The sequence below is a fragment of the Macrobrachium rosenbergii genome, chromosome 12 (assembly GCF_040412425.1).
Source record: "Macrobrachium rosenbergii isolate ZJJX-2024 chromosome 12, ASM4041242v1, whole genome shotgun sequence".
NCBI classification, from domain to species: Eukaryota; Metazoa; Arthropoda; class Malacostraca; order Decapoda; family Palaemonidae; genus Macrobrachium; species Macrobrachium rosenbergii.
The window spans coordinates 33826384-33849992 of NC_089752.1; the positions used below are offsets into that span (position 1 = coordinate 33826384).

At 36.7% G+C, this 23609-nt stretch overlaps 2 protein-coding genes across 6 annotated transcripts in view; both read right to left on the minus strand.

The window, feature by feature from the left end:
- LOC136843619 (glycerophosphocholine cholinephosphodiesterase ENPP6-like) overlaps window positions 1-8467 on the minus strand; it is a 28964-nt gene extending 20497 nt beyond the window's left edge. The window contains exon 1 of one of the 2 annotated variants that reach the window (XM_067112164.1): window positions 8343-8467. The gene's annotated coding sequence lies outside the window, so the exon portion shown is untranslated. Of the gene's footprint in view, window positions 1-8260 lie in introns of both variants that reach the window. The other variant, XM_067112162.1, reaches the window with a different exon arrangement.
- Window positions 8468-9117: 650 nt separating this feature from the next.
- Window positions 9118-23609, minus strand: part of LOC136843618 (glycerophosphocholine cholinephosphodiesterase ENPP6-like) — a 40474-nt gene continuing 25982 nt past the window's right edge. For all 4 annotated transcript variants that reach the window (XM_067112156.1, XM_067112160.1, XM_067112158.1 and 1 more), the window contains 7 exons: window positions 15818-15921; window positions 14492-14701; window positions 13942-14080; window positions 13259-13422; window positions 12288-12408; window positions 11531-11659; window positions 9118-10224 (listed from right to left, as the gene is read on the minus strand). In XM_067112156.1, coding sequence (XP_066968257.1) covers window positions 9953-10224; window positions 11531-11659; window positions 12288-12408; window positions 13259-13422; window positions 13942-14080; window positions 14492-14701; window positions 15818-15921 — 1139 coding nt within the window. In that variant the 3' untranslated portion in view covers window positions 9118-9952. The remainder of the gene's footprint in view (window positions 10225-11530; window positions 11660-12287; window positions 12409-13258; window positions 13423-13941; window positions 14081-14491; window positions 14702-15817; window positions 15922-23609) is intronic.

Here is a 23609-nt window from a genome sequence, read left to right on the forward strand (position 1 = left end):
GCGAGGTAACTGGAAAAATGTTAAAAAGGCATATTTCAAATGTGATTACGTTGCTATCTTATGCACCTTTTGGAATCTGTAAAAGTACCCTGTGAAAATTTCCTTTCATGGACTTTAATCTAACAGACATTTGTTCGGACTTTAATCTAACAGACATTTGTTTGGACTTTAATCTAACAGACATTTGTCCAATTTAAATATTCCGATGTGCATGAATTTTATAGTTTGTGTCAATTATATTTGATCAAAATCCACATATGAATTACAACTTTCCTGAGTTAAATTTTTATTCTATGAACATTTTGAATGACATTAAAATGTTCGCTTTCAAAACCTATGGGAACTGGAACTTGACTATTCCAACCTTGTTAGAACTTTTAACCCCGTTGCAATCGAGCCATCACACTTACTTCCGAGGAATAAAACTCCCATCGTATCTGTCTGCCGGTGATTGTTTGCTAACTGCTTATTCATCGCAGGTGTTTCTCCCTCCTGGGCTGGTGACGGTGTGTGACGGCTGCATGCGTCAGATCAAATTCTTCATTTAAAGGTCTCGGTTAGTTTGTACGTCTTGAGAGACGACATAGTTCTTTTATACGGCTATTTGAAAAGTCTCTAGAATGACGTAAATGACGGCGATTCAGTCGGTCGTAGGCTACTTGTCTCGAAACTTCCTTCCACAGAAAGTGGTTGATTTTAATTTCCTATAAGATATGCTTCATAATTGTACTACTTACGCTAGTGTTGCATTGTTTAGCTTTAAAATGGTATACGAATAGTTTAGAAATATTGTATGTTAATTTTTCCTACTCCATTTTTTGACAGATATTCATTCTGATGAAATTTCATTTGGGTGGCGTTCTCGAGCTCTCCTGACAAATCTCTCCTCCTCTGGCTTTACTTTGGTAAGAGAGAGAGAGAGAGAGAGAGAGAGAGAGAGAGAGAGAGAGAGAGAGAGAGAGAGAAAGTTAAGTATACCTTAGTTTAACCAGACCACTTAGTTGATTAACAGCTCTCCTAGGTCTGGCCGGAAGGATTAGACTTATTAGCCTATACGTGGCTAAGAACCAATTGGTTACCTGGCAACGGGACTTACAGCTTATTGTGGAATCCGAACCACATTATAGCGAGAAATGAATTTCTATCACCAGAAATAAATTCCTCTAATTCTTCATTGGGCGGCCGGAGACTCGAACGCGGGCCCAGCAAAGTGCTAGCCGAGAACTACACCGACACGTCCAACAAGGAACCAGAGAGAGAGAGAGAGACCGACCCGTCCAACAAGGAACCAGAGAGAGAGAGAGAATTCAACAGTTTGCGATGACTAACTTCATACATCTGTACAAGAGTCTACGACCTCAGCAAAAACTTCCTACTTCCGACTGTCAAGAGAGACACACAATTTCTTTACACAGCAGATGGGCTGCCGCTCCCTTATAATGCAGCACTACAGATCCCGTGCGTACAAACCGGTCTAACCACACCTGCTGTGCGATAGCACCACAGCAGGCGTTCTGCAATGAGAAACGGATACATAGATCCAGCTTTTTCCTTTGTCACTGTTACAGTGATCCTGTTTCATGGACGCATTGTGCATAACGGTTATAGGGTTACAAAAAGGAAGCCTTTCAATGTTCACGCTAAACAAAAACGTTTGTTGTGCAACATGACGGGAAGGGATTTTGCCTGTGAGTAGCGCATTGTCTAAAGTCCTTCCAGTAAGGTACAGAGGTCAAAATCCCTAAAGTAACTCTATAGCCTCGTCCTAGAAAGACATATATCACGTAAAGAGAGGAAAACTCATCTCTTGGCATATATTTTGCTTCCAGGAAGAATGCAAATATTATTTGGAATGTGTTCGTACATAGACTGCAAACAATGCCTCATTTTCATTCAAGAATTCACGATGCCTTAGACCGGTTCAGTCAATGAATCATTCAAGAATTATGATTTTAATAAGATTACTGCTACTTCTACATCTGCTGCTGATGTAACTACCAATATTCCTGCTATTGTTGCTACTAATACTACTACTATTAGTACTGATGGTAATATTGAGATGCCAAATGTGGTGCATCATAAAAGTCATTCATAATGAACCTCGCAAATATTTTAAGCATTTCCATATACAAAAATAGTACAAAATCTGAAATACAAGTATCAGGCTTAATACTACTCAGTACACTGGGAGTTTCATCTTGACCCCAACTAAAATGTGGAATGGTTTGCCTAGTGCAGTTGTGGAATCTTCTGATTTCCAAATGTTTAATTGAGTGAGGAGCAAATTTATTCCTGCTTTCTGCTGTCGTCTCTTAAATTCAGGTGTATCGGTTTTATTTTTTATATTCCCTCATACTTATTTATTTAGCACCTTTTCCTATAACTTGTCTCTCTCTGCAAGATGATTTATCTTTAAGCCCTCTCGGATTTTTAGTCTGTTGACTGTTCATACGAGTTTGCAGGCGAAGATTTAAAGAAAGAAAGAAAGAGATAGGGTCAAGGATATGTCCGTTTACCAATGTGATCCAATGAATCAATTTCACTGGTAACGGCGGCTGTTGAGGGCTGACTAGACCACTTGTTCACAGGTTAATGTTCGCAAATACTGTACTCCCTTCATGGTCGCCAGTTTACCATTCAGAGCGAGAAAGGGAATGTCATATTTTTGCTCGTGAGATAAATAGGACATTTTTGTATGGTGTGGTTTTGAAGTCAAAGCCCCGTAGGGCTTAAGAAGTTTCAAAACAAATAACGATCTACTGGTAATAGATATAACATACTGTATATACATACATACATATATTTACATATGTACATATATATACAGTATATATATATATATATATATATATATATATATATATATATATATATATATATATATATATATATATATATATGATGCGCCGACGTGTGTTTACGTGGGAGAGAGAGAGAGAGAGAGAGAGAGAGAGAGAGAGAGAGAGAGAGAGAGAGAGAGAGAGAGAGAGAGATAAATTTACCATGTGTCATTATTCACGGTCTCTGAACTTTATAGCTGACATTTCCGTCAACAGACTACAAAAGCTTTTATTTGCCCTTTGTGTCTTTGTTGAGAATCTGAATCCGAAAGGGAAACATGCAGACACAGGGCACCATGATAAATGGAAAAGCGCCATTTATAAAAAACTAGAAAGGAAATGAACAACGAACAAACAACAATAACATTATTACTGATAGCAAACATTCGAATATTATCCCTCAAGAAGAATATTCAAAACGGATTCTTACTTGACTTAGGCCTACTAAATCTTTCTTTGGTATATCCATTTGCACACTCTCCAAAAACCACCTTTAAAACGTATACACTTACAATCTTCCCTTCCCTTCTTTTCTTAATAGAAATCTATCTTTCACTATCTACGATAAAGCCCTTTGTGTCTTCAATTTATGCACTTGGAATTGACTCTACCATACCACCATTTAATTTTGAACCAACTAAATGCTTTCTCTTCCACTTTTCTCTCGTCATATTCAAAATGAATAACATTTAATGACTTTCCTCTTTAGCTCACGCATGCGCTAATGAAGTGGACCCTCATTTTGACTTTCTATTCCAATTTACACTGAATATCAGAGATGTTCCTTTTCCTTTTGCTTGTCTCGCTTGGAATTCTAACCTCATTCACTCCTTTATTCATCTCCCTGCTACTATTTTATCGTCCCCATGGGTTCAACAGTGGCTGATGAATGAATGAGTCGTGACATCTAGGCGACAGAGCCAAGCACTGGGCCACTTACAGCCTCCCACCTTTCACAGCGATTAGAAATATCTACTCATACAAGATGAAATTTAAGCCAAGTTAAAGATCAAGAAGTAGCTAAAATTTATAGTAAAAATCAGTTTCCATTTAAGACGATGTAAGGTCGCCAATATTACAATCACGAAGCTGCCGCGCAGTGAGAGGCAGCTCTTCTTTCTTGATTACAAGACTGACAGTCAAGTTTATATGTGCTTCGTTTTGGATATGTTTGACGAGAGTTGAACACTGGGACTTGTCTCCTTTTCCACTCTGTAATAAATACTCATGGTGAGACTGCAATGAATAACAAATGGCGTTTGGCGGAACCTAACAAAATAATCTGCTAATCAATTATTCTTGCTTGGAGTTTTACGTCTTTCCTTTTAAAGATGGCGCCGTTTTTTTAACTGTTTCATCCTGCCCTAAACAATGGTGTGCCTTAACATCCGTCTCAATTTATGCAAATTGCTTTTTTATCGCTACATCTTGATTACATTCGGCCCCCCCCCCCATTCAGGAACCCGCTGAAGCAGTCCTTGTTAATTCTTGGTGTTCTTATGCTAATGATCTTGCTCTCCACTAGTACTGTCTCCCCAGACGTTGACTGGAGATCATTCTGGATAATGAAGCAACGTTTCAGCTATCAATCTGTCCGGGTCAAAATGCAACAACAAAGCATGAAAGCAAAAGGGAAATGGTCTTGGGAAAATCATATGATGGGACCTTTTAACTCATTTCTTCCCTGTCCTTCATATTCTATAGACACGAGGTCCTGCTCTGAGTGCTGCCGTACATGTCTAAGCTACATTTCAGTTTTCCTTAGCTATCATCATCAAAGAGGACGAAGGAAATGGACACCATATACCCTTATCCAGCTAAATTCCGAAGTTAAGAAAAGTATTGGAAAAGGCTGTCAAAAGCTCGGAGACAAGATAGGTGTGGCTCTTAATAGGGACAAGATTACAGTGACCATCGAAAAGAACTGAATTCCAAAGTCTGGCAGAAAAAGGATTTACTCCAAACTCTTGAGCAAAGTTAAGTATACCTTAGTTTAACCAGACCACTGAGCTGATTAACAGCTCTCCTAGGGCTGGCCCGAACGATTAGATTTATTTTACGTGGCTAAGAACCGACTGGTTACCTAGCAACGGGACCTACAGCTTATTGTGGAATCCGAACCAGATTATGACGAGAAATGAATTTCTATCACCAGAAATAAATTCCTCTAATTCTTCACTGGCCGGTCGGAGAGTCGAACGCTGGGCCAACAGCGTGCTAGCCGAGAGCTCTACCCACCCTCCAATGAAGAACTAACTCCTGAGTAAATGGAACGTGAACCGCTGACCTGGCGGGTGTTAAGCGACTGACCGAGGAGAGGAGGAGGAGGAGGAGGAGGAGGAGGAGGAGGAGGAGGATGGACTGAATGAGTCTTATCTTGAGCCAACGGGACAGAGGCCAGAGTAAAAACACATAAATACCAAATCCAAGCATTTTCAGACATGCAAAACTCCTAAAGCATCTGAAGACAGATAAATTAAAATGAAGAGATAATTTACTGCTTTATGAGAGCGGAGGAGAGAATACATTATTCTGGTTTCATTGAAAAAGAAACACCTCCATCTAAAATCTTGAACTTCCTAACAGTGGCAGGATGTTCGTACATAATACGGATGACAAACTTGAAAGAATAATTTAATAATAAATAGAACAATAGATATGATAAAAAAAAAATAATTGGGACGCATGCTATGAATAACACACACTTGAGAACAAAACGTTTACGTGACATCGTTCCGAACAATTGTAAACACAGAATTTCAAGGTTACGTTTTTCTGTAGGACGCCTAACAGTGACAAGGGCGCTGGAGAGAGAGAGAGAGAGAGAGAGAGAGAGAGAGAGAGAGAGAGAGAGAGAGATGGTTTCATACCGACTGAGTGAGGAGTAATACCTAGCGTTTGCAAAAAGATAGTACACATTTGAACGGAACACCGGTCACACGAGTCCCCTAACCCCAACCTCGGCCACACCAGCTGCAACCCACAACAATCAGCTCATAAACAGGTACACAATTCTTCAAGTCAACAAAGGTACACCGGCATCTTCAGAAAACGCGCCCCTATCGTTTCTTCCCCGTACGGGAAACGAACGCGGATCTACTCGGGGAGAGGAGAGAGAGAGAGAGAGAGAGAGAGAGAGAGAGAGAGAGAGAGAGAGAGAGAGAGAGTCTTTGGTGATGAGATCATTTCAGGGTGGAAGCCGTGGCACCTGGCCGATGAAGTTTTCATCCCGGAAGAAGTTTGGTTTAATGACAGCCAGCTCTGCAGTAATAATAGCAAAGGAATTCATTGGAGGAATATTAATCTCAAGTATAAGATAGAAAAGATGGTTAAAATTGGCAAAAAACACAGCATCGTCTATCTTCTCTCGTTTTGGTGCAATTTAATGTACCCTCTTTCTCTTAATACACATACGGAAGTATTCCAGTCATACGTGGATAATGTTGTGTATATATATATATATATATATATATATATATATATATATATATATATATATATATATATATATATGTGTGTGTGTGTGTGTGTGTGTGTATGTGTGTATACGTGTAATGGGCATAATGACCCTTCAACTTCTCGATTTGCTCAAAAAGTGTGAATAGGACAGTTACGCAAACATGCATGGATACATACACAATCAATATATATATATATATATATATATATATATATATATATATATATATATATATGTGTGTGTGTGTGTGTGTGTGTGTGTGTGTGTGTGTGTGTGTGTGTGTGTGTGTTTATATAAAGAGGGACAGGGAATTGGGACAATAGCAGGAAAATTTTTATCAGGGATGTATTCCGAATTGTCAAGAAGTTTTATAAACATATATTTATACAAGCATAATCCGCATAAACTTTTAGAATGTAATATATTATGTACACTTGCGTTTGTGTTAAAATACTTCTGTAATACTCCTCATTGTCAGATCTGGAAGATGCGCGGCTTTACTCCTTCAAAAGTTAGTCACATCAAGCATAATTGATCCGGACAATTTCCTTTATACACATGAAACTTTCTGGCAGGGCAAAATACCAAGAGCGATCGGGAGTTATCACCCATTTTACATCTTCACAAAACCAGTTGCCATCTACTGACGGAACATCACGTTAGCCTCATCTGAACACCTGTTAAAGAAAAGTCACGTGACCGTGTCCATTTTCCCGCGCTCTCTTCTCACACGGCACGCTCTTGATGACTCACAGTAATGTTCCTCTCTGTTAACTATGCCTAAGTGAACTATTAATTTGGTTTGAAGAACCCCGCCTCCCACCATCACACGGGCTTCCCTCTCTCTCTCTCTCTCTCTGCCTCTTTGAGAGGATGCGGTCATTGCGTGCTGACCTTAGCTACACCATTTTTTATTTATTAATGTATTTTTTTTTTATCCTGGTTTTATTTGTCATCAAGCTATATGACTAATCCTCCCAAGTTCACGAACCCGTAAGAATTCCAGACTACTTGGCTGTTAACTGAATTTACACTTAACACAGACAGCTCTGTGCAACAATGTTGCCGTCTGTTACTTGCCACTGAAATCCTTTCTCATCTGATCATCTCTAAATACAAATGGTGCCAATGTATTACCTATCAAGAACTCTTTATTCATGAGCTACTTGCTTATGGTAGCATCTAAGCACGTCAACTCCGTCAGCCAGCAACAGTTCCATGGTACTTCAAAACGAAAATTAATACAATTTTTATGACAACGGAAAGAAAGGAAGGAAGCCATGGCCTAACACAGAACTGCACGGAAGATCATACAAGCGTGAGTGCAAGTCTCTCCACATGCACTATGTAACCTCACATTCATTACGAAGATTAACTGGTGCACTTCTACTCGCCAATGGTCATCTCACTCTCCCTCCTCATTTAAACGACATCACGCCTTATCAAGACACCATTTATATAATCAGACAAGTTATTGTTATCATTCCTTTTCAGGACATATCCTTAACTGGAAACATGTTAAGTAGCTCCTCTAAAGTTTTTCATAATTACAGTATATGCACTGGAGGGTTTCGTTGTAACTAATGTCATTATTTGCAGTTAACTGTTTTTCGCTGCAGTAGTAATTTAAACAGGTAAAATTATTCCCAAGCAATGTCTCTGCCTATCACGATTTTGTATGTTACAAGAGGAACGATGTTTTCCAATGTACGCCTATGATATATTTGCGGTTGTATCTCACCCACCACTGTATAATCTGAAATATATATATATATATAAAAAAGCTCTGGTCTGGAGTATAGACTAGCCTATATAAAGAATAAATTTTGGTATCAGACAGCTCGTCCTCTGTAATCTAAACACTGTATCAATAAATGACGATAGTCTAACATCCTACATTCATTTCCGATTAGTTACAGTCTAAAACAGTTTCTATACAAATGCAAGTTTACGGACATACCAGACTCCCTGAGTTAACGGGCGACGTAAAACGAGTTCCTGGGCCACACACGCCGAGCAATGTACAAACGCTTATTACTCACTGATTAAAGTAAATATATACAAGCTCCACGAGCAGCCTCGAAACAATGACCGTCACAGTACTAAGCACACACTATGGAGGGGTTTTTGCTCGGGTCCGCGTGTAATGTAGATGCCACACACTCCCACACGCGTAATTTCATTTAAACATCAGCTTGTTCTCGAAGTTGTTTGATTTGTACAAAACTTATGTCAACACTGAACCTGAGAAGAAAATAATTGGATAACTCTAGTGATTCAGATGACCCCCTTTAAAAAAATCTTAAATAAATTTGAACTGACGCAGTTTTAAGTAATCTACTTGATTTGCAAGCCTCAAGTCCTTAAGTTCCGTTGGCTTAATCATCGTTCATAATCTCTTCGACTTGGAAAACGAGAGGGGAAATAATTTTGGATTTTAGTTATTATTATAATTCACACGTCGTCAGCGCAGAATGAATAGCTTAAATTAGAATTCAACGTATGTTTCTGGAAAACCGGTGAGTGAACTTCGTCCTTTATCATTCGATTTAGTTGTCGACAAGAAAGAGATTTTTTTCATCGCGTCTCATTCTTGTCTTTTGTCTTGTGATTTTCTTTCCATATCCTGTATTGACACCCAGTCACTAACCACATGTCTCAAACTCTTCTAAAAACAAAAAAACATTAAACCACACGAAGCCTCTAAAATACTCGATTTTTACTTTTTTTTTTTTTTTACTATGCAAATCATCTGATCTCATTGGTTCGTCTTGACCAGTGCTCCTGAAGAGAAGAGGGATGTGAAAACAAAGTTCGTTTACATGATTGGAAAAAAATTTATTCTCAGTCGTTCGTGTAGCAGAAATTAGGATGTGTTAATTATATCTTTAGCTAATTTCATCCCAAGGTCAACTTGGGAAGTAGGACCCTATGGGTATGATATGTTATTTTATCATTATTATTATTATTACCGGAGACCAAAAGACCTTTTCCGTGTAGATTTTCAAATATTTTTTCTAACAATACAGAAATTGTAAATGTTATACTTCAAAAAATATACAGAAGGAGCTTTCCGTTACCAGTATTTGCCAAAACGCGAGTGTCTTTGCGTGTGAATTTGTGCTATCATTATCATCATTATTATGGAGCTATATGTCACCCTATATTAGAAACGAGCAAATGAACAGATCAGAGCCGAGAGTGCAATAAAATAAAGGTGACTAACCACGCTGCCTTTCATACAAACAAGCAAATATATCGAAAGACTCTTCCTTAATCAAGCGGAACTCTACATATCCCAACCTCTCCAGAGTTCTCGATGACTTCATCAGAAAAAAATCTGTTCAGACATATTTAAGGTATCTTCGATGCCTGTGTAAACAAAAACTTTGGTTGTTGCAGAATCGAACAGTGGTGAATTTGTGTCAGGAAGATGTATGGCTTTTTTCATCGCCGTTGCGATTTATAGTAACGTGAACATATAAAACATTACAAAAATACTCCAGAAACATCTCTCTCGTTACCGTTTTACCTCACATGATCAAGATCAATTGACATTCACTAGGGAGATTTTCCTCGACTTATTTACAATAATCAAGGGGACTGTGCTGGAGGTCTAAATCTGAAATTAGCAGGAAAGCTCTTTACCCTACTAGAGAAGGGTACTCTGAAGGCGCCTGCCCAAGAAAACTAAGAACAATGATAAAATAAGAGTCATTTTGGGTGATGAGGCGCCACTTTCGTTTCCTTCGTCTTCTCTTTCCTCTACTAATCCTTCATTTTTGGCAGCAGATTCTGCGAAGATGGACTCCACGTTCTTCCACGTTCCGTTGTGGGGCAAAGGAACGATATCAAGCACTGTAGTCAAGACTTGGTACACGTCCACCATATTGATAGGGTCAGTCACGAGACCTTCCTTGAAAGCTGCAAAACACAATAAAGAAATTAATGAATTAACTAATAAGTAAATCAGTAAATAGAAATCAATCAATAAATAAAGAATACACATGATTACAACGTTAATACTCACATACTTCTCTAAGCATAGCCACACAGTTTGACAATTCAACTTTTGTTCCAAGTTTCTAAATTGCACAATTTTGCCTTGCTTTACGCGATGGTACACAAAATCATTATTTTCCCTTCTGAATTGTTATGCCTCAGTTTTCCTTTCCTAAAAATAACTTGGCCTTTTCTATTATAGTCTCCATCCGTCTCTCATTTCCTCTGTTCTTACTTATCAGAGTTGCTCTCTCTCTCTCTCTCTCTCTCTCTCTCTCTCTCTCTCTCTCTCTCTCTCTCTCTCTCCATAAATCCTTGCTAACCTTATCTTAATGCGTCAAATTTATTAGACACCCGTTGAAAAGTTTTCTTGAAAAGGTAATATACAGAGATTCTATAACCGAAGATCATATTTATGTTGTAATTCTTCATAGAGAATGATTGGGCATTGCATTCACGTAATTCGGGCACATTATTTTGCACTTAATTCTGTTCCCAATTCTGGTTGAGTAACGTTAGGAAGGGAGATAGTCTTAGTTGATACCAAGACAACGCAGCAACAGATGCAGTTGCTAAACCCAGTGAAGATCAGAAACACTAAAAAGAGCGAAAGGAAGTCGAGGTTTTGGTTTTCGCGATATGAACTACGGCCCCGAAGTAAACCTTTGTGCTCTGATTATAGTCTGTTGGCGGGGAGACGAGAAACCATCAATATACTGTATGATTAGGGAAGGAATTTTAACACTTAATATCTGAGAAGAAGTTTCTATAACGGCATCCTGCATGCTGAGTTTTGATACGTAAAATAAATCTAATCCTTCGGGCCAGCCCTAGGAGAGCTGTTAATAAGCTCAGTGGTCTGGTTAAACTAAGGTGTACTTAACTTTTTATGATATCAAATATCTGACTTTTCTACCCTGAGCGTTAATGGCCTCTTAAGACTTAAGGCTTCGCACATTTTGAGTTATAATGATTAAACGAATGATGATTCTGGATTTCCAAATATTCATGTACAAAGGCATATCGAATGACCTTTTGGGAAGCGTCGTGGAACATTTAATTCAGGTGTCGCCTTATGTAGCCTTACGTATGTTGTCACTTTTATCCAACACAGTACTCCTCCAGTAACTGTATGGCAATAAAGAAAAACAACTGGGTAAGACCACTATTTAGAGCTAATCCCATACTTCGGCATTCATTCTAAGAACACACAGTAGCTCTTCCTTACCTGGACCTTTAGCAAAGAATATTCCACGCATGCTAGGCAGTGTGGGGTTCAGACCATGAATACCACTGCCATAATCTGGAATTTTAGGTGGAACTTGCTTGTCTGATGCTGATGGCATTATAAGGTAACCTATGGAAAAATAAAAATAAAACAGAAATTATACTGTACGGACTCCACACGTCCCAATATTGGATAAATCTTCAACAACTCATACCTAAATTTTTAATACCCAAGCTAGAGAGTTACGTAAAAAGCTATCAGCATTGATAAATGTTATAGATATTCATAAAAAATAACCCACATTCAACAGTGGAAGCCTCTTTCACAAAAATTATATGATTATGATTTAGACATACATACACGAATATCCCTTCATTTTACGCACTGTATGTTCTTAAGAACTGGAAATGAATGCAAAGAATTTGGTATCAAATGTTGCTATGTTTTGCTTACGCCTATAAGGATGAGTAAACAATCCTACAATTCACTGTTACTGTTATTTACTACCTTGGCAAATGAAAAAGGTTTGTGAAGCATGCATAAAAGTTTTTCTTTTTCCATTTTTGATTTAGAAGTCCATTTTGCCTCTAATCATCCCAGGAGACAAAAGTGTTTAAACACAAGGTAGTTCTTACTTGAATTTGACTAACAAACATTTTTACTGAAGTGGACTCACAACGTAAGTAAATCTTCAGTTTTGTGATGCATTCACCCAGTCAAAAAAAAAAAAAAAAAGTCGAAAAGTCAGAATGCTAACCGGAATTAGGGAAGAGAAGGATGTCAGGGACGTACTTCCCGTTTTTAAAGTGAAAATCATCGGGTATGTCTCTCTTCTTGTATGCCGTTAGTCCTGGGATTCTTGAAACTTGGTTGTAGACCTTTGGAAAGAGGAAAAGGAAAAAAAAAGAGTAACAAAAGATTTTGGAAGACTACAGTTCTTAAAAATGATTATTTATTTTTGATACATCATTTGTTATAAAGTTGAAGTTGATTTCGGCTTTGTTAAAATGATATCTGAGGTATGTAAGGCACAGGAAGTACAACGTTATTTATAATTACGCATAGATATACGAATACGTATGGTATATAATAAACACACGCATAAACTTCTCTATATATAAATAAAAAGAGACAAAAAGACTAATACTTCATAACTCTTTAGGCATAAAAAATACCTTTCAACGATGTGCTTGCTTCCGAAAGTAGTGTTCTTCTACTTTGTGCCATTATGAAGATTGATGATGAATTAACATGAAGGCACTGATGACAAAACATTAAGAGGGAGATCTAAAATCGTGTTATAAAAGTATCATTACTCGGGTATTTCAAGTACGATTCTAGATAAAGGACTAAACAATATCAAACAAGAAATGGAAACAAGTATACATTTACTGATACGAAAGACCATCACTTTTGGTGGTTAATTCGGTACTGTAATCTGGTAAAATATCCTTGAATTGTAATCGTCTTGAAAACAAAGCGTCATAAAAAATGAGACCGCTAAGATTAAAAAAAAAAATGATTAAGCCAGGAAAACAGGTCTACTGTACGTCTGTGAATAACAAAAGACAGCACGGCATCTGAGGTCCTCTCGACTAGACTGAAAATTTACATTGATTTCTGTTAGCTACCGCTTGAATGTGTAAGTTTTAACTCTCATTAATTAAATCCGGAAAAAAATATCCTTTTATTTTCCTTTGCTTAAAATAACCTATCTCTCCTTCTTACCCTCTGCAGATTCTCATCAGCGACGTAAAGATACATGACCGCATAGCGATCGCAAATCTTTTCCACCAGAGCAGTGTCGAGATAGCTGTCGATAGCGATGGCTTTGAATCCCGCCTCTGCGCTGACAAACTGCATGCCGTGGTCGCTCGCAATAATGATGTTCACTGTAAACAAGAGTATTTTTTAGGTCTCAGAAGTTGAATTTTAGAAATGTACTATATTTGTCGCTATATCTTGTTTATTGGGGTCATTCACACACGTTTAAAAAAAAAAAAAAATGGACTTAAATTGGAACTGTTGCGAGCAGTCAAATTTGCCTTATAGGCACAGGGCATTTTTCATTATTGAAACTCAGGTATTATATTTATAATGAAAAAAAGTATCTGTTCTTTCCCATTAAAAGTTTTTTTGCTCCGAAACATAACGTACAAAATTTAAATTTGTTATCAGTTCGCAAAAAAAAAAAACATATAAGACTAGGTATAGCATGAAAAATAAATTAAAAACAACAGATTTTGTTCAGAATGCTAAAAGATGAAGCAAATCACTCACGGAAGAGGGATTTTAAAAAGTATTTACATTGTTACGTGGTTAAACTCTAATATTAAACTACGTCGCTGGGACCGCCACTTTCTGTATGCTTAGCCCAAGAGGTGGAATAAAAAGAATCCTCTCTCATTTACCTTTATCAGACAGGCCTTTCTCTTCCAATTCGTCAGTGATAATAGAGAGAACACTGTCCAGATCTCGAAGTTTTTGCAAAACCTCAGGAGACTTTGGACCAAAATTATGTGCCGCCACGTCTGGTTCCACGGTGTAGACCTGTCCACGAAAATAGATTAAATAAATAAATGAAAAGGAAACGGCGTCTTTTTTTGTGGGGTGGTTCAGAAATGTACTGTAGGTAGGATTGCTGAAGAAGTAAGAAATAAACAGTTTGCTTGTTAAAATCGTTCCTTTCGTTTAAAATAAATAGTAGATGGTTTAAATAAAAATAAATAAGACCTTATAGTAGAAATGTTAATGTAGAAATTAATTTCCACGAGTCAAATACTACTTTATGCCATGAACAGTGACAAGAAAATAGCACGCTGATGCATTAAAAAAAAGTGCCTAATATATATATAGTCTCACAGCACTGCTAGATATCAAGACATATACAAAATCGGGATGGCTATTCACAAACAGCAGATACGTTTGCAAGAACATAAAAGGCCTAGGATTAGAGAATACCTGCACAAAATCATATCCTTCCTCGAGTTTTTTCAGCGCTGTCATGGAGCTCTTGAGAAAGTTATCCAATCGGGCTTCCTCGTCCTTGTACGTCTCGCAGTAATGAGTCGTCTTGCCGTCGAAAGGGACCTCACATCGCATCCACTTGATCTGGGCCGTCTTCAACCCGGCCTTCTCGGCTGTGATCCAGATGGGCTCCGATGTCCACCACTGGAGAAGTAATGAAATCTTGGGTCTAGTAATTCCAGGGTTTCCCTCCCTCCCTCTTGGTTGCTGACTATAGTTTGTTGATTGATTGACTAACTTGGTCGCATATTTGACGTAGGGACTGCCAAGGTCATCACGACTTTCAGTCTTTTACTTCTCCTGTTTGCTGTCTAGTTATAATAACTGGTATGATGATATTATAATAGTATTGACATCCACATTAATAATAATATCAACACTAATATCATAATTTTATGAAAATCAACAGGCGAAAGTATATTCCCTAACTCTTTATCCGTAAATTAGCAAAGAGGGAATAAAATGTGGATGACCTTAATTTGCACGGCAATTGTGAAGCGTCTTTCGCCAGTCATAGATATATTTGAATTATGAATACTGTTTTTATTTTATATATGTACACAATATTATTCTTACGTATTACTTAAGAATGACATTACCTCGGCCCCAGTTGTCCACTTATATATGTGATGTATATCAAAATGGTAAATGAACAAATGCGGATCTTTTCATGACAACACCTGAGGCTCGTTGCTGGTGGGGGCTTGTGAATGTGCGGGGGAGGAGATGCGGGCACAGAAAATTGCAGGGGAACTTTAATGATTCTGACTCGTTGCTGTGTCTCTATTTTAGCCCTTCGATTCAAGCTTCTGGTTTACTTTACAAACATACATATACACATAATACACACACTCACGTACGCACACACATATATATGTGTGCATATATATAAATATACATACATACAAACACACACATATATGTATATATACATATATGCATAAATATATGTATATATATATGTATATATATATATATATATATATATATATATATATATATATATATATATATATATATATATATATATATATCTTCTATTAAGGATGGCTCTAGGTTCCTAGAAATCCTAATTGGTCACCCATCCAAGTACTGATGTTCCTCCACATTAATTAAATTGTTAATTTCCTTTTTATTACCTGATAAATGTGTGTCGCTGTGTTGAAATGAACAACTGAACTGAAAACAAACTAAATTTAAATTAGATAGGAATTTGATGCATTAAAAAGAATGAAACATTATCTGTCACTTTCCTCTTACCTTTTGTCTCACCGTCGTCTTGGAATCGTACAGAGCAAAGACATCCTTCGCTGCATGATCATAAAAGTAATTTCCGATGATGTTATGGCTTTCGGGATACAGCCCTGAAATGAAAGGAAAAGCCCCGCCATTAAAACTGATGCGTTCATATTCACCCGTTCGCTTGAAGAAGAGATGTCCTTATATGCCAGGCTAAACTTCACAAAAATCTCATTTGACCTTCACTAATGCATGCCACACTTAACTCGACTTTAAGGGAGTGATATCCGTTTTTCGACGAATATTTTTGGAAAAAGTCGATTTCTAGTGAAACAACGACTGGTAAGGCCGTTGTCATGGCAACCCATTCCGAAAGTTTTAGGCTGAAATATCGATTCTAAGTATTTTTTTTTTTTTGGCAATATTTTGCAAAATAATGTTGTTACTACAATCCCCATACTTTCATGTACATTCTACTGTACTTATTTTGTATACTGATTGTTTATATACATATATATGTATATATCTTTAAATCAGCTTTGTAAGATCAACTTTAGATACTGTATTTTAAGAAGAGCATTCACCAGTTAGTGTTGGTCACGGGCTGTTCTATAGTAACAGCCAGCGCCAGAACGCGGCTTGTTTATATAATATATTGTCACGAAGTGATCAAGCACCTGGTTATTACACAAATAATAAGACCAAAAAGTTACCTCACTTCGACCAGATACTTGAAACCTCATAACAAAGATATTAAGACTGAATACTTTAAAGTTACAGTGATCCCATAAAACTTACTTATCACTTGAGAAAATCAATGTAACTTCATCAAGTTATGGGTGAGGTAACAACTAACAAGCTATAAACAGACTAATGGAAAATGGGCATCACCTCAACAAACACTATAACTGTTTCTCTGGATCTATTTTACCTAGATAAGTCTCAGGTGAACAAACAGATATATCACTTACCTTGTACACATTCATTGATTTCTCTAATTACTTGTGGTCAAAGTGAAACGCTGGGCTTTTAAAACTTTAAACAAGCAGGTTTATTTCTAAGTTCAAAAGTTATATGCAGAGTTCACAATCTCAAAAAGATTTACTGCTATCTGACAACAGTGTAAGATTTAAGTATTTCTTAATCAATTTTAATTCACAAAACTTTAATTTATAAAGAAAGCAATTTGGTTAAGTAAGATTCAAACCATTAATTTTCACTCAAGTTTTAAACAATATACGGAATTAATTACACTCGACACGAATGTTCACCAAAATATTACTGACTGGAATCCACATAAATATTTTCTGAAATCTCAATAATAAGTATGAACTAACAAAATGCTAAGTGATCACCAGCACAAAACTTTGTGAACCACTAATTATAAAATTAGAGTAATATGATAGCACAGACATATAAGAATGAAACATGCAAAAATGAAAATATACCAACAGCCATTTCTAAGGCAAAAGTATGTTTAAAGATTATATCAATCTTTCAATAGATTACCTTCATTTTAAAAAAGGTTAAACTCACGTCTTTCTATGACTTTCTCAAAAACAACACTGCCAAGTCACAATGACATACACAATGATATATAATTAGCAGCAAGATACATTAGAACTCACTATAAGAGATATCCACCTCTTATCAAAGTAATAATTCTCTTTTGCCTAGAACATCACTTTAACTCTTAACATAACAAAAACCAGTAATCATCACATTACCTTTCTTTAGGTGGTACACCATTATACACTTTACACAATGCTTGCACAATATAAATACTTCAGATCACCTCTTAAAAAATGAACACACTTCTTGGGTGAGTTTAACAAAACTTTTACAAACAGGAAAGCAATCAGTATAACACCCTTATACATGAATGGTATTTAAGAAAGAGAGAGAGAGAGATAGGACCTATTGCCAGCAGCCCCTGTTTCTGACTGAGTGTCTCTGGATCAGCGGTGCACTTTTATCTTTAAACCCTCCCAGAATGCATAATACATAAAGTGTACATACATTATACATACAGGTATACATGTATGGTATACATACAGGGACTCTAAGGCTCAGAAAGAAATATGCCAGAGCTCTTATCAATGACTGACATTTCCTTGGACACTCACACACTTGAACAAACAAAAGGGAGGTATTTGCGATCTAAAACTGGCCAGCTGTCAGCATGTCAACTTCAACTCTCTCTCTTACTCAGTTTACGAAAAAGAATAAGCACAGACACAGCTAATAACCATGGAGCAGACACACATGATAAATGCATAACAGGCAATTCGCCGTTAGCTGTCAAACTCGTCAGATAAGTCAAGAGGCCTTTGCCTTTCTCCACACGTGACTTCATCCAAACACTTGAGTAAATACAGGATGTAGTGATCTGATATGAATCTCACCCTTTCTCTCTGTTCAGAGCTAACGCTCAGTACTCGTATTAATATATCAAACAAATGGGAAAACACATCAAGACATTTTAAGATTACATGATACACAATTTATCTGTAAGAAAAAGACATTTTAAAATTATATTACTACAAAAAATGACGAATCTGCCAGCAAAACATCAAAATTTTCACAGAGACAAATTACACTTGTAGAATGGTTATATATATTATAACACCTTATAATATATATATATATATATATATATATATATATATATATATATATATATATATGTATATATATATATATATATATATATATATATATATATATATATATATATATATATATATATATATATATATATATTTATATATATATACATATATATATATATACAGTATATATAATTATATATATATACATATATATATATATATATATATATATATATATATATATATATATATATATATATATATATATATATATATATTCTTACAGATTGGGTCTCTTTGGAGGATGAAAGGGGAGGTTTATATTAAATTACTGCCAGATGTGCCAACAGAGAACACCAAGCCATGAACAAGCTAACAGTGAAAGTGAAGAACTTACCTTATTGTACCAATTTGATAAAAGAATGGAAGGTCGCCATAAGGAATGAGTCAATGGTCACGTTACAGTGAATTTATTTACACATGAAGCAATCAAATGAGGTTGGAACTGAGGATTCAGCAGGTAATCAAACTTAATGAAAGTGAAATTTACAGTGCCATACATGGCACATCTCAAATTGAAAAGTGTGATAAGGCTTGTAATAATTTCCGTAATGGGCTTTGTGTGCAACTGAGTAAAGGCTATCTGACTTCCTTGGTTTCAGAGATGGCAGTATTCTTTAAGGATTGGGTTCACAAGGCGGAGGTACGACTGGGCAGAGCGTGGTTGAACTCCTGCAAATAAAGACAGGTTTAGCAATTTAGCCCCAGTAGTTTCTCTCACATGAACCTATGCACTATGGAGGAATTGATTACTTGAGTCACTTAAATTAATTTGCCCCTAATTTATACTATGGAGGGAATATTTGAATATGAATCACTGAAATGAATTAGGTTGGTTTCAAAGCAAGTCATGGGGCGATTCACGGGCTGCTCGGAGAGCAGGCTGATTTAACAAAGGGGTTGCGTTTTAGGAGGATGAAAATTGAGATTTGGAGATAGGAAAAAAACAAGGAATTACATGGAGAGAAAGGAGCTGGTTTATTGACTAACTGCAGTCAACATACCTGGGGCCTGTGGATGTTTTGCACTGAACATTTGAGGTTTAGCCGATCACCGTGGTTAGTCTTCACCAGCGGAAGGACGGAAAATTTGCACGTGAGTCTCGAGTGCTGGTTCTGCACGGAGTGTGGCGTCTCAGGAAACCAAAGCACTCCTCCCAAATTGTTTTGCTTCAAAGTGTAGGCCTAGGTCGATCTGCAAAAAGCCATACAGCCAGCAAAAGAGTGGAGAAAATTGGGTCTTATGATAAAGTACTTAGAGGTTAAGTTCCTATCTATTTCACAGCCTGGATTCGCCTCCCATCCCCTAACGGACTTGCCGTTCTTACATATCGCGTGATGGGGGTGAAGGGGGGGGGGGTTGCTATTGTATTACTCCAGGTCAGCTGAGGTGGGGCTTTCCCCTACGTGAGTTCAAAACAGGTGCTAACTGTCCTTCCTAGTTCAAAATACAAAATACGCTCGGTCTACCTCACCCGCCATGTTTTCTTGACCCAACAGTCAAATGAAAGGTGAAATTATTCCTTGAATAAATTCATTCCTAGCTGTCTGACGAGGGAGGAATGGAAATCTTTAACAATATATATATATATATATATATATATATATATATATATATATATATATATATATATATATAAACATACACACACATACATATATCTGAGGCTTTGTAGTGAAAAGCGTATCCAAAAAGTAAGAATGCGAGAAATTAAGAGGACATTAAGCTTATTAGAATTACATAGGTGTCTGGCAAAAAGTGACCGGTAGTTTCTATATATATACTATATATATATATATATATATATATATATATATATATATATATATATATATATATATACACGTACATACATAAATTATATATTTTACTGTTAAAGGGACTGAGAAGGGCATGGCTGAATAAATCAAACATGGCAACTATAAAATGATAGTGTTACTGGACTTTTCTTCCCTTGCTGATGACAAACCCACCACTCTGGATATTAATGGTACTGATTAATAAAAAGAAGTCGAACTTAAACTTCGCGTCTTCGACACAATATTTGAGGGATAATGAAGCTTGAGCTGTCTGACCGAAAACGGGAAAGTTAAGAAGTTAACGAAGAAGCTCTCTGGAGCAACGGCCTTATAGTCTTTATACATTATGTAATCAGTGACGTCATAAACACAAGTTTGCATGAAAACCTCAAGGTTATTGGAATCTACTAGTGTGACTTCCCAAGCAATCAGAAACAGCCATTAATTAACCCCCCCCCGAAAAAAAATGGAGTTACCCATGGGAAAAGAATGAAGGAACGCAGACAGCTCCGTGCATTTTTGAAACTCGAGGCACAGGCTTACAACCGACCCTTACGGTATGTTCGGCAGGATCAACAGGTGGATGCTACCGAATCCTTTGGCAAGGCTTGCCAAAACAAGTACATAACGACAGCGCTCACGTGACAGAAATTCTCCGAAGATTTCGCGTTCCCGATCTCTCGTCACTTGCACTGAGAAATTCATACAGTAATTCCCGTTTTCTACGAGGCATCAATATGTTCGATTACCCTACAATGCCCAGATGGCGAAAATATAAACGGAAATAATTCCCGTGAACACATACCTATGAAAATGAAGCGTACACTATTTCATAAATATCCTCTATGAATTACTGTATTCTGTATTATTCTCCATGTATTGTTCTCTTTCTTCACCTAAGGACATTCTGTTCTGCGGAAAATTGCATAGGAAGTCAATGACTAATTTGTTACAAAGCAATTCCTACACATCATGGATAATAATAATAATAATAATAATAATAATAATAATAATAATAATAATAATAATAATAATAATAATAATAATTTACTTAAAATTTGCTATTTGCCATAAATTTGCATTCAACGGCTTCCTGCACTGTCATAACGAGTTCATAAACGACTATGTTAACATGGAAGTTAACCTTATGATTACTTAATTGAAACTAATGCAACACCAACTCGTGAGCGTTATCGCACTACTCTAGTGGCTATTATTATACTACTGTACGAAGTATTTTCTTTCGTTGTATTTCTTTCTACAGTAAATTATCTTTAATGAATAAATTTTTATTGCACTTATTACGATGCCTTTTGTCCCATTCCTACTACTGGGTTCGTAAGACTAGCTGCCACAGTTTACGGGAGCATTCTTCGCAAGAAGAGTAAACTCATTTTTCGTACTAAATTACTTGAATGCAACGTAAATGCTGTCACTTTACCTTCTTCTGTATAGGTGAATGTCACATTTCTTACAACGTCTTTTATCGTACCTCTACCATTGGATATTACATTATAATAAATTTTACTGAGTATTTTGTTCCTCTGTCTCTTATCATTCTTTAAAGAAATCTTATCACTGTGTCATGTAATAAATTCTCTCAATAGTCTCTGATACACTGCAGGTCACGTTATTTCGAACTGAAAATGTCAAGTAATGAAAATATCACAAAATCTACTGTTGGCTGGCCTATTACAATTCTCACTCCTTTATTTATTTCTGTTGCAAATTCTACAATAAAACATATAAATGAAAATGCCACGCTTCATCCGAATAAACCTTCCACGTTACTTTTATACTTATACATTCTAGTGCGAGGGTACTTAATGCTGCCTCCGGTCATGCTCTATTTAGAAAATGTTATGGTCACAGTAATACTGCCTCTGGGCATACTTAATGGACCATGTCATGATTAGCGAACCCAATATCTCCATATCAAGAACAACGAACCCAATGATCCCCATGTAAAGAATGGCCAACCCTTTCCGGTTCGAACTCCAATCCCACATGAGAGCTACTAAACACGGCGAAACACTGATTCACCTACACTGTTTCGCCGTGTTCATTACTAGCCCCTGGGGGATCAAAATGTATTTCGCCTTGTTTAGTACTAGCCCCTGGGGGATCAAAATGTCTGGTACCGAAGTGTTCCTGTCTACTGTAGAACAGCGAACCCGATTACCCCCACGTAAAGAATGACGAACCCAATAACCTTCTTGAAAGAATAGCGAACCCTGCTGCGAGTGGGTTCGCTAATCTTGACATGATCCTACTTAACTAATACAATCATTACTGTCACAACATACTACTACTTTTTGTAACACACTAACACGCAGTAAGCGACAGTCCACAGCATTTAATCTCATCAAGTATGACTTGATAACGAACCTGTTTCATTAATTAATTTATTTTTACGGAAAATCTGTAGTTGCACTTCATTTTTTTTACTACTTATGTGGTAAATTACCAGCTATTTAAACTGATTATTACTGAACCTGAAACTGAAATAACCTTCAATTTTCATACAGGCCGTTTTACTGTTTAAGATTTTAATAATGGATCTTGTGCCATGTAATGCATTAAAGGTGCAAATTTGATACTATTACAAATATCAACAACAACAAAAATTATTGTTATAATGTTAATTTATTGCCAGCCTGCAGATCACTAAATCGTGAACTATTATAAACGGAATTTTATCACTTCTGTATAAAAATGACATGGAAAGAGCTCAGTCCATCATTAACGATTCATGCCCGAAACTTATTGCCCTATCACATTTCCCAGAATCTCGCCGCTCTTCTTAATAATACTAAACTCTTCTGTGTCATTATTTATTAGTGAATACACAACGTTCCTCAACTGTGGCCGGCCTCACTTTTGGTTATGGTCACATACTGCTGGTTCCACAGTTCCACTGCCTCTGTTTTTTTGTTACAACACTCCCTGCTGACACTTGCGTCACAACACAGGTAGATTCCGCACTACACTGAGCCTGCTGAATAGCGCAGCCAGTTTCTTATACCGACGAATACTGATAAATCAGATTAACATCAGCCTGACATAGTCTTTGGTCTACAGAATACTCTTAGATCTTAACGCCTGCCGTCCTCAACCCTCCACTGTTTACAGGGAGAATAGTACCCATATCGTATCTGTCAAGTCTTTATTATAAAACCAGTTTGAGAAGACGATTACTGTATTTATCAAAGTGAATCTCGTAGTTCGATCACTGGCAGTAACCTCAAAATATATCTAAATAAATTTGACGTTTCGAATAATTAACAGTAATTATTAATTATTATATATATTATGCACTTTTTTTACCGTCACCTCCAAGGC